This window comes from Mastomys coucha, unplaced genomic scaffold (genome assembly GCF_008632895.1).
Source record: "Mastomys coucha isolate ucsf_1 unplaced genomic scaffold, UCSF_Mcou_1 pScaffold15, whole genome shotgun sequence".
Classification (NCBI taxonomy): domain Eukaryota; kingdom Metazoa; phylum Chordata; class Mammalia; order Rodentia; family Muridae; genus Mastomys; species Mastomys coucha.
The window spans coordinates 6009285-6021640 of record NW_022196897.1 but is presented as its reverse complement, the minus strand read 5'-3'; the positions used below and the strand labels follow the sequence as shown (position 1 = coordinate 6021640).

The 12356-nt window shown below is 46.0% G+C and overlaps 2 protein-coding genes across 13 annotated transcripts in view; one reads left to right on the top strand and one right to left on the bottom strand.

Annotated features, from left to right (window-relative positions):
- Positions 1-4750, top strand: part of Dnajc1 (DnaJ heat shock protein family (Hsp40) member C1) — a 199953-nt gene extending 195203 nt beyond the window's left edge. Inside the window, exon 12 of the mRNA XM_031369105.1 lies at positions 1432-4750. Within this exon, the coding sequence (XP_031224965.1) occupies positions 1432-1500 (69 nt within the window). The 3' untranslated portion in view covers positions 1501-4750. The remainder of the gene's footprint in view (positions 1-1431) is intronic.
- Positions 4751-6808: 2058 nt separating this feature from the next.
- Positions 6809-12356, bottom strand: part of Mllt10 (MLLT10 histone lysine methyltransferase DOT1L cofactor) — a 140836-nt gene continuing 135288 nt past the window's right edge. For all 12 annotated transcript variants that reach the window (XM_031369092.1, XM_031369094.1, XM_031369093.1 and 9 more), the window contains 2 exons: positions 10368-10565; positions 6809-8407 (listed from right to left, as the gene is read on the bottom strand). In XM_031369092.1, the coding sequence (XP_031224952.1) occupies positions 8363-8407; positions 10368-10565 (243 nt within the window). In that variant the 3' untranslated portion in view covers positions 6809-8362. The remainder of the gene's footprint in view (positions 8408-10367; positions 10566-12356) is intronic.

Below are 12356 nucleotides of genomic sequence, written 5' to 3'. Positions count from 1 at the left end.
CCCCTGCTCCAGGGTCCTCTGGCTCTGTGACAAGTGCAACCCAAAGGGTGAGCAGGCCCAACCCTACACTGTCAGGGTAACTCAGTTCTGCAGTGGTTTGGTTTTGGTGGCACTACCCAGAGGTGAGCAGCAGAGGTGACTTACTGAGAGCCCAGCACACCTTCCCCACCACTGCGATTTACATGGGGAGCCTTGGAGCTGCTGGGTAATGTTTCAGGGCAGCCATCCTCCCCAGCACAGCTCCTCCCCAGCACAGCTCCTCCCTGCAGACTGTGCTCCAGGTGTGAGGTCTCCAGGCACACCAGTGATGTGCATTCACATGCTGATTTTTCTTTAACTGAAATTCCAGGTTGGAAAGCTTAGCCTGTGGTCATGCATGTCCCTGAGTGCACAGGCCTACCTGCTTTACAATGATGAAACTGAGTTTCTGAAGAGAAAAATAAGCCATTAGCAGTTCATCTCTAAGTACAAATTTTTCCAGTCTGTCCAGTCGGTTTGCCAAGAGTAATTATTTCACTGAGTTTCTCTAACTTCTGTCAGACTCAGCCATTTACATGTGTGATAAATTTGAGGTTTACTCAAAATTAAAAGCTGCTGAGATGGAGGGGAACTTCTTGTTTGCTCCAGAGAGCAGGGTTTCCAAGCCCCACAGGTGTCCCTCAGCTGTGACTGCAGCCCAAGACCAAGGCACAGGAGGGGTGCCTGCTGACCCTGTGGTGTCAGCTCAGGTCCTGCCAGGAGACACTCTGCCACCTGCTTGCTCAGCCCTCAGCACTACCCACACTGTCCTGCTGAGAGTGGCCATGGCCGTTTCTGTGCTGATACTTTGAAGGCATGGGTGGTGATGGTGGGATGTAGGGAGGCTCATTCTACACTGCTGCACCCTGAACTCACATGCTTACATTACCATAGGGCTGGCATCATCTAGACAGGAAGAGAATAGGCTTTAAAATAGATATGATGCCCACCTGAAACTAGAAAGCTGCTTCCTTCCATCTTCTCCGCCTCCGTCCCACTAGACATGGTCATCTTCCATGCTAGTCATGTGCTGCGGTTCACATAGGAAGGTCCCAGCAGCCACCAGGGAGAGACATATCCAAAGCATGAGAGCATTGTGGCCCCAGGTTTCTTGGATTCTGTAGACTGGGATGGGATACGGTGGCGTTCCCGTGGTGGGAGCGGTTAGCAAGCTGAGTGGAGAGTATCACACTGCACTCCATAGGCAACCCTTGGCTGTTTTTGCAGCAGGTATTCTCTGACCAGGTCTGCCTGTGATCAGCTAGGCCTTCCTGGAAGGTTCTAAAGGAAATGAACATAAGCTTCCTTAGAAGGACTGGGCATTAAGTAGCAGAGAGGTCACAGCAAGCTGAAAGCACCAGGAGCACTGACCCAAGAAATAACTGTCACCACCTCTCTCTCTATTTCCCACAGGAAGACTGCATTGCTAGATACAAGCTGCTGGTTGAACTGGTCCAAAAGAAAAAGCAAGCTAAGAGCTGAATCTGCTGGAAGGTGACGGTGACTGTCACTTTCCCAAAGGGCACGCTAGAAAGCTCATGCAGGAACCTGCATTTTGTACCTCAGGACTTCTAAACGCCATGTGCCTTAGGAAAAAAAGAATCAATTATAGATGCTATAAGGTGCTGTCTCCAGGCTTTCCTTGTGTTTCCAGGGGAGGGTGTGATGTCAAAAACATGAGGACTTCTGTTAGCCAGCCAAAGAGGGAAAAACAGGTGTCCTCCGACCTCTGCATTCATACTGTGGTACATCACACACATCCGCAGCCCTCCCCCCGCGCACACACACACACACACACTATACATGTATCTTAAAATTTTTTAAATAATTTCTTGCTTTTGTTTGAAACTCGGAAAGGTTTTGGGGTTTGTTTTTTGGTTTTGTTCTGTTTTGGTGTGAGTGTTCTGCCTTCGTATATGTCTGTGTACCAGGAGAGGACATGGGACCCCCTAGACCTCTTGTTATGTATGGCTGTAAAGTTACCATGTATGTAGATGTGCAGATAACAGTTTGGCACAGTCTAGCCCCTTGTTTGAAACTTTAGAAGGAAACATCAAACTGCTGCCACGCAGGAGATGCACCCCACTGGCTGCAGTGTGCTGTGTGTGCTCATGCCCAGTTCTACACAATGACACCTGAGCACCCAGGATGTTACTGTTAGCCAGGAAGGCCTCTCAGGCTGATGAGCTGCTGCCAGAACTCAATGTCTACCCCTTCGCCTAAGGTCTCAAAGACAAACCAACAACTCCAAAGTTCATATAGGGTAACCAGTTTAGATAGGGTTACTTACAGTGGATGAGGGCTTATGGGTAGGAGCAGAAGTACCCTTAAAGCAGCCATATTGGAAGGTCTGCACCCAGCAGGGATCGAGTCTCCCCAAGGCTGCACTGAGGGAGCCAGCCCCCCTAATCCTTCCCTACCTACTCTAACACTTTCCAGAGACCCACAAAGCTCATGCCATTAGAACAGAATTGCATACAGCTGGAGGGTGGGGGTGCCTGGACACTCACATAGCACCTCCATGACTCCCTCCTTTCCAAGATGAGTCTAAGTCTGGCAAGCAGGCCTGAAAGTGGTGGCAGTTTGACCTGTTATCATGGGCAAAAGCCACACATGAAGTCCCTAGGAAAGCCAATGGTCGACATCCTCTCATTGAAGACACAGACAGCTCCCATAACTGGCACAGTCCTGGCAAAGATGCACTCTGGCCTCGGCCTCCAACTCCCAGCTCAGGGCTGTTTCTGCCTTCAGCCACCGTGCGTGTTGTTAAAGAGTGGTCCTGTTCTGTAAGTGCGTGTGCACTGTTGTGAGGGACTGTCAGACGAGGACTCCCACTTACTACTGGGCACTTCTTTTTCAGCTGGTTCTCCATTTCCTGGACCACATCAAACTGTTCACATCACTGTACACCCAAGTACTGCACCCATAGCATTTTCTCAGACTGACTACCTCTAATCCTGAAAATAAGTATGAGTCCTCTTTTGATCACATTCTTTTATGGGAATAGAAGTAAATACCCCACATTCTGGGTTGGGACTGTATCAACTGGTAGAGTACTTCCCCGAATTCATGAAGCCCTGAGAGTCTTTCCCAAGCACCCTATACTTGGGTGTGGTGCTGCATGACTGTCCTCCCAGAACTCAAACCGTAGGAGGATCAGGTTGTCTTTGGCTACAGAGTGAGTTCCAGGCCAGCCATGCTGTGTGGTAGTCTCAGTGAGATGTCTCCGGTAAGTCTCTAGCATTTGAATACTTACGTGTCTTTGTTCCAAAAGCCATTTCAAAGTCAGCTTTGTTTCCTGCTTGTGGCTCCAGTAGGCCACTAGTCCCACGACCTGCTACTGCCACCTCCATCCAGCTACCATGGACTCATACTCTGGAACCACAGGCCCCAGATAAACCCTTTCTTTTATAAGTGGCTTTGGTCATAGCCTTTAATACAGAAGTGCGGGAGAGCGAACAAGCTGGTGTGTTCAGACTTGCCACTGGTTGGTACTGAGCAGGGCCACTGGGGGTCAGTATCCCTAAGAAACCCAAGCTTGCTTTTCTACACCAGAACATGTCCACTTTCTCCCCTGAATTCTTCACATCAGCCCAGTCCCCAGTCCTACCGTGGCTCCTATTTCTTTGCTACCTCTTGTCCCTCTGTACTGTTGCATCTTCTTCGTTCTGTTCTGTGATCATGCTGTGTGGTACTGGTGCAGTGAGCTAAGCAATACACAACCTGGTGACACCAGGATGACTAGATCTCCTGGTCCTTCCCCAACAGCCAAGAACTATGGGCCAAGTATTTAAATGCTAGATACTTATGGGAGACATCTGACTGAGACCACCATGGCTGGTCTGGAACTCACTCTAGCTAAAGACGACCTGATCCTCCTATGGTTTTAGTTCTGGGAGGACAGCCATGCAGCACCACACCCAGATTTTCACCCGTCCTGGAGCCTGGGAAGGATAAGGGCAGATGCGGGGCCCTGAAGAACAGGATAGCTGGTTTGCTGTAGTGGGGAGGGTCTCAACCCCAACAGATCTCAGGTTCCACACTGGCTCCATCCAGGGAAAACCACCCCAGACAGCACTACAAAAGCCGTGCACAGCTATTACCTGCCTAATGCTTATGTAATGCTCACGTGGCCTTACGTGACTAAACCATTGCCTCCCTAATGTGTGAAGCAGGGAAAACAGAGCCTGGCTATGTCAAGCACAGTGGCAGCAACCAAGGAAGTAAAAGCAGTCCATGCTTGCCGGGAGTAACCATGTTTCACCAAGTAGTTCTGAGGAAATTAGAAGAGTCAGGTTGTGGGGCAGAGCCCAGAAAACCTCTTGCAGGCCACCTCATGCTATTCCAAGTTTGCAGCACAAAGAAGGCCGGTGAGAAATAACTGGATAGCAAATGTCCTGGGTCCCTAGATCTAGAAAACGGCATGTCTGTCTGTTGGCCTCTGCCTCTCTTCCCTCACTGCTGTCCCCATCAGCCAGCCCTGGGGCCCACTCTTTGCCTCTTGCCCTGTGCAGCTGCTGACAGCAGTTTAGCTGCACACATATTCAAAGCTCTTCCTGCTCTCCCACCAGACTCAATGCTATACAGGTCCACCACCCTCCGCTCCCCCCATCATCCCCTTGCATTGCCAGACAGGTTGTTGACATGGTGGAACAATATAAAATTCAGCTCCTAAAATCTAAACTCTTTCATATGTGCCACTTTAATAAAGTAATAAAAGTAGGTCAAAAATCTATGTACAATATTTTTAACTATAGAAATGTAAGGGAAAATGTCTTAAATGGGGTGTATGTGTGCATGTAGCATTAAAGACAGGGGAGAATAATAAAAGAGGGAGTCCTCTTTTTTTCCTAGTCTTTCCTCTTGGGTGACAGGGTGCTGGGTGTCCTTCACTTTGCTGCTAACATTGAAAAAGGAGGCTGGACCACGACAGTCAGAGACTTACAGAACTTCCTGGTGGGAACACAGCTCAGTGGTAAAGTAGTAGCTAACCCTCCAAGGCCCAGGATCCTAGCTCCAGTGCCACGGAAATTATTTCCTCTTAAAGGCTTGCTTTAATTTGGACAGAAAAAAAGGTGACAGGGGTGGCTGGTTCATTTTCTTCTGTTGGTTTCTGAGACTGGTTCACGGGTTGACCTTGAATGGATAACCTTGAATTCTTGAACCTCTTGGCTCTACCTCCCAAGTGCTGGGATTATAGGGATGCATCACCACACCCAATGGAGGCAGTCGCTCTATGTGGGTTTGATCAGAAGCACATGAACCAGGGACACTTCATCCTAAAACCTCTGCTCCTAGTTGCACAAACTGTCCACAGAACTGAGGGACAAAAAGGCAGAGGGGAGCAAGCCTACAGATCTCAGCACAAGAGGAACTGGAACTGTGGGCTGGAGACAGCCTAGTCCACACTCACCAAGTGAAAACCACCACCACCAAGGGAAAAACAAGGCCTAACCACACCAATCTGTGCCCTGATCTCCTTGGCTTCAATGTCCAATGCTTGAGAGTGACACACCACACACTCGCAAAGATGCCGTCTCACAAAGTTGGCCAATATGAGTGCGGTCCAGGGGACAAGCTGACCTGGGTACCACTGCCACCTCCAAAGCCACCCATGTGTCCTACCTAGCCAGATGAAAACCATACAAGGTAAAGGTCATGCTTTTAAGAAGGGAACTGATAAGGCAGAGAATCCTTCCTTGTGCAATGGATTCCCTAAAGTGAGATTAAACACAGCTGTTATCTGCCATCTTAGCTGAGTGATGGGTCTTTGCAGAGATAATACCTGCCCTTCCTGTTTAAAAAACAATTTTTTTTTTTTAATTTTGGTTGAATGTTTGTCTGCATGTGCCATCTGCATGCCTTGTGGTTACAGAGGTCAAAAGAAGGTGTCAGACCCCCTGGCAGTAGAGTTACAGACAGCTGGGTCATCATGTGTATGCTGGGAACTAAACCTGGGTCCTCTGCCAAAGCAGCTGGTGTTGGGGATGCAGGTGTCATCAACACCTGGCCAACAGAAAAGATCTTCTAAAGTGAATTTCTTTGTCTCTTCCTACAAACCTAATTCACTCTGTAATAAAGTTGGGGACTTAGGACTTAGCTGGAGATGAAGCTCAAATGGACACTAACTGCAAGGAGCCCTCCTTGGTTCTGGCCATAGCACCACGGAAGCTAGGTGACAGCACTGTCGTGAAATCTCACTACTCAAGCTTTAACAGAAAAAGAACTACAAGTTCAAGGGCAGCCTTAGCTACCCACATGGAGTCCAAGGCTGGCCCAGATACATGGCCCCTATTAAAACAAAATACAGTTAGGAGCCAAGGGTTAGTTTTTTCTTTCCTTCATATTCACTCAACTCTTAATTACAAAGAGAAATGCATCTCTATACTCTAGGGTATGTCTGGGTCAAAAACTATGGTGTATCCATGATCCAAGGATCACTGAACACATGTACTTCTGTTTTAAGAGAATGCCTCTCATTTACTCTAAATATGTGGACAATAGAAGTTAGTTTTTTAATCAAGTGTGCATGCTACTTTTTAAAAAATGTGCTATAAATGTCTCCTATAGAGCCAATTCCCTTCTTACTGCAGATACCCACCCACCCTCTCTCCTAAACAATCACCTTCCATCTCTGGACACTGCTGAGCAGTTCCATGCTGTTCTGCACAGCCTACCCCTGAGAAGTCGGACAACTACAAGACAGCGAAACATACCCACAGTGATGAGAAGTACTGCACATCTGAATTCAGGACAGCCACCTCCTCTCCAAGAAAGAATGGCACAAGGCTATAAACATCATTAAATTTTATTAACAAAAACTTTGTACATTTTAATACATGTGGAATTTTACATCTAAGTAAAATAACAGCACATTCAAAAATTTACCATTTATACAAATTGTTACAGAATAACAACCAGTGGGTTACATATGTAAAATAAACCACACTGATTCTTTTTAAATTATCTACAAAAGGTCTGACTTTCTTTAAAATTCCCCTGAACATATAAAAATAAATTAATTTTACTTTTCAATTAAATCTAACCAATTAGAAATATTACAAATCAAAATATCAATGTTATCTTATGAATTTTTCACATTACAAAACAGATTCACAACCTTATTTACAGAAGTGAGGTAAGAGGTGTGCAGTGTCACAGGAGACAGACTGCTAAGCGCGTCTTCCAGCTAAGCACACAGTGGAGGTCGAGCTGCAGCCGGGCCTTTCCCACTAGTAATTCATGTGTTTCAGAAACGGACCAATGATTCTATCCCCAACTGTCTAACCTACTAGGCTGCCATATTGTCACAATCAAGAGCATGGCTCCTCAGAGTCGGAAGGCTACGGGGGAGGCTTTAGCAACTGGGGTGGTTTGAGGCTGATGAGATAAGCATGTTGACTCTTCCCAGGCCTACTTGTTTCTTTGTAGACAGTCAGTTTGCCTGAGCTCTCTGTGGTGGCACAGAAAGGTTCAACGGAGGCAGAAGCCTGGGGAAGGCTGCTGGCATAAGTGGCCTACCCTGCTGTACAGAGAGAGCCCTTTCTACCCAGGGAGGTCCCAACAGGCACTTGATTGATGCCAGAACCTTCCAGCAGTTTCCACATTGGTGTCTCTGAAAGAAACTGTTCGCTTCAATTGACCTGGGTCTCCCAGCAGCCTTAGAACTCGCTTAACTCAAGAGTAGGTTTTAACACACACACAAAAAGAATTTTTTTTTTTTTTGCAAAAGAAAATAACTGTTAGCAGAAGCAGTTGTCTCCATCCTAATTTGATCTCCAAATGGACAAATCACATTAGAACAGAATTCTTTAAAACAACATTTGCAAAGCCCCAGTTAAGGATCTGTATAATCACAATATTTAATGAATACAACTCCAAGAGAAGAAATCAGACAGTTCTCAAAACTTAAGATCTGCCCCGTGGAACAAGCACACTCTATCCCAATAAGATATTTCATATTCCAACTTTTATGATATAACCAAGTGGTTTGCAAATAGAATACTCTTCAGTTTTATGTCTCCAATTTATAACAAAACTAGCTGTGCAGCAAGCACATTATATTTTTCTTGGACTGATAAGCTCATTGCATATGAATTATTTCATTGACAAAAAGTTATTAATTTTTCTTCCAAAGCTCAAATACTTTGGTAGGGGATGGGGATATAGGAATTCCATTTCAGTGCAACAAAGCAACAAGAAAATTAATCAGAGCCTTACAAGGGAGTGTGTGGCATCCTCCCCTGTGCATTCCCGCCGCCCTTCTTCATAGCTGTGGCAGATACTGCATCAGCCCGTGACGCACAGAGCAGCAGGAGAGGCGAGTTCTGGCCATTTTCAAGTGTCAACTTTTCTCTTGAGCTACAGGCCCAGTTTTATCACTAAGTCTCTGTAGTTCAAAACAAAAATAAGAAGCATTAGCTCAACCAGTGTTGGCCAAGACGAGATAATACCCTCTAACTGAGGCTGTCACTGATTCAATGGGACAAGTGATTTCTCCTGAAGTCAGCTACTCTTTCTTCCCCACAGTGAACATGAATTTTCTAAGGACTTGACTTTACATCATCACACTGGGCATGTGGGAAGGCACAAAGGTGGTGAGCCCATCCTTGGATACGATTAGGAAAGGAGGTATGTAGCATCACCTTCCTGGGTCCACCTTTGCATAGGAGCAGCAAAGTATGACCAGTACTGAGTTTCTATGGACTAGGAAAAAGCCACAGTTGGCCCCACAGTTCAATGTTCTCTGAGCTTTGACATCTCCTAGGTCTTGCCTGTTTTAAGTGGGGTTCCACCTACCGTATTAAGAAATGAAATCACATATGACCCAGCAGGGACTCCTTAACTTCCTTCCCAACACAGCTTTCTGTTGGTTTTGTTGTTTGAGACTGGGTCTCAGCAAGGTGTGGTAGCACCTGTCTTTAATCCCAATACAAAGGACCAGAGACAGACAGATCCTATGAGTTCAAGGCCAGCCTGGTCTATATACAGCCAGGACTATACAGAGACCTTGTCTTGGGAGAGCAGGGGCAGAGCTTGGGAGGGGGAGGGACAGATAGATAAGGGCCTCTCTATATGGCTCAGTCCTCAAACTCATGACCCTCCAGCTTTAGCCACCCAAGCAGTAGAGCTTATAGGCATGTGGCTAGTTATCCTCTGATTATTTATTGTGCTTCTTCCATTAAAAATTAATCTATTTTTAATGTGGAAAATATCCATGAGCAAAAGCACAGTAAGCTGTGTCAAATGTCCATCTAAACACAGACTCACTGGCAGGGAAAGGGGGCAATATCCACGGTGATGGCACTCACACTAGGAAGCAGGCACAGAGCAAGAGGACGAGCAGAGCGCACTCGGCAATTAGCCCACCAGTGCTGAGCCAGGGTGACTAAATGGAATCTAACGTTTCTGAAGCTTAAAATTAAAACAAGAGAAAAATCCCCAAGCAATGAACATGTTAATATCAGTACTCGTATTTACAAGCGCCCTCTACACCTCGGATCCTTTCTGTCTTTCCTCCTGGCACTAGGTTTCCATGCTCTGCACTACAGGACCTTCCTAAAACATGAGCCCATGTGCAGGCTGTTCATGTATCCACACCTAACTTTACCTTTACCCCTTAAGGATGAAATGCTATGACTTATAAATTATAAAGTCAATAAATTTAAATTTTACATTTTATTAAAAGTGTGACTGAAATTAAGTTTTAGGAACATTTATATTATGTGCATGTGTGCACATGCCTGTGGGTTTATGTGTATGTGTAAGGGTGCCTCCAGAAACCAAAAGTGCCCCTGGCTTCCTGGAGCTGGAGTGACAGGAACTGAGCGTGGGCGGTGGGGTGGGCTCCGCACTCCGGTACTTTGGATGCTCACTTAGCACCGGAGCAACTGACTTTCTCCAGGAATCTGGAACAGTGTTAGGAATCTTGCCCTAATTTTGTATATTTAACATATAAAACTCCCATTTTAAAAGCAAGTTGGAACAAGATAATAAAACATATATAGAGTTAAATGGAGAAAAGTTCTATAACTAGTCAAACCGTTTTTTTTTTTTTTAAGAAAAAACAATGTTTGAATGGGCTATTGCACATATCTTGCAAACAAAACATTTTAGAAAATGCTGTATTATAAATAAATGGCCTTAGAACTTTATATGCAAATTCAAATCAATATACTTAAGGGACATGTAAATTAAGTTGGCTTAGACACTCTGTTTTGCAATATCCAGCTGCTAAAACAACTGGCCCTAAGAAGGAACTATCAGAGGAATAACGTGTAAAAAGACAAGACCATCCAACTCAGCTCACTATGGACCCTACCTTCAGGTGCAGCATAAAACATACTTACTGTGACCTTCTGGCTTGTGCTGTCCCCGTGGATGGTGAGGAAGGGGTTGGTGGTAGCTGAGTGGAGTGGGGGCGCCTGAGTGCCTGCAAGGAGATTGTTGATGGGGATCTGCGTGGGCCCTGGGAGCTGCAGCTGCTGGAGCTCAGGTGGGTGGTGCTGCTGCTGCATCAGCTGGTACAGGAAGGCCTGATGCTGTTCCTTCAGCAAAAATGGGACAAAAGATGAGCTTCAGCCAGAGTCAGCAAAGCCTGCCTTCTCCATCTCTCCCCTACAGTGTTACTTAAAGCACAGTCACACCACTAAGAGAACAAGAGCTTCGATCCCAGCATTTGGCAAGCAGAGGCGGGTCTATCTCTATCAATTTCCAGGATAGCTTCGTCTACACCGTGGCATGCCGGCCAAGACGCTATGGTGAAGTCTGTTTAAAAACAAGATAAAGAAAAGCAATTGCACTAGGGAACAACCCAGCACCACTTGGGAATTGACCATTTTTGATTGTTTGATTGATTGCTTGATTAGTTGATTTTCATTTTTGAGGACAGGGTTTCTCTGTGTAGCCCTGGCTGTCCTTGAACTCAAAAGATCCACCTGTCTCTGCATCCAAACTGCTCGGATTAAAGGTGTGTGCAGCTGCTGCCATCCAGCTGAATTGCTTATTTTTAAGACACATAGGCAAATAACAGAAGTGTATTCAAATGAGGCCGTATGTGAAGAGCATAGAAAAGCAGCAGCAGCATTTGGACGCTGTGCTGCTTGGCTTTGTTAACACACAAGCAGATCATCTGAAGTGGGGTCCTCAATTGAGGAAAGACACAGTGGCCTATACACAGGTCTGTTGGCCACGGTCTTGACTAATGAATGATGCAGGGGAGTCCAGCCCACTGTATACAGCATCACCCTAGGCATGTGGTCCTGGGATGGCTAAGAAACAGACCTGACAACCCATAAGGAGCAAGACACGTCCCCCATCGCTCTGTTTCCGTTCCTGCCCTGAGTTCCTGCCGTGCTGTCCCTAGATGGTATATAGTAGCCTATATGCCAAAATAAACGCTTGGCTAGTTGTTTTAGTCATTTGTTTTGTCACAGGAACAGGGTAAATCACATTATAAATAGCTACTCTAGGACCCCTCCCCAGGACCACACCCTAGACAGAGTTCTTTTCAATGGTTTCTAAAGGCTGCCATCAACTCCTAACAGAAGACAGTTTCCTGATGCAGCTTTGAATCCTTCCACTCAAGATTTCTGGGGTGCTGACTACAGACTGTGTTAGCTGCTTAGGGTATATGGCAGGCAGAGGGATGGTGACTGGTAAGGAGTCCACAAGAGTTAGTAGTCAGAGCAGCTCTGCCAAATTAGGAGTGGACAAAGACTTGGAGGAAAAGATCGGCATTACCCAAGTAGATGAGGAAGCAGGGTATTTCTTGGGCCTCAGTTGTGCAGCAAGATCCTAGACCCATGAGAGCCCAGAGAGACTGGCAGGCAGAAAGGAGGGAAGATGTGAAGTCAGGAATGCTTTTAAGCAGAGAAGGAATGAATGAATTGATTGATTGATTGATTGTCTCAGTATTATAGCACTGCATGGCCTGAAACTCATCGTTTAGAGTGCCTACCTCTGTCTCCTGAATCAGCACTCAGGGATTACAGGGGTGTGCCACACCTTTAATCCCCTTTAATGAGAGGTTTCTTCATAAAGTCACAGTAGTAGTTCCAAAAAAGAAAAGAAAGAGTACAATTTTGACTTATGTTGGAGCTGGGGAAGGCAGGCTGGTGTAAGACCCATAGTAGCTTAGTCAGGTTGTGCAGGGGAAGCCATGCAATAAGCAGGTGGACCCATTAGTATACAGCTCTGCACAGAGATCTACTCTGAAGAAATGGAAACATCTGAGGAGTGGAGGGCACTGCTGAAGTCAATTCCTAGGTAAGAAGGTTGAAGGAAACAGAAATACCCAAACTGGGAAAGCAAAAAGGACTGTGACGCCATCCAAGTTA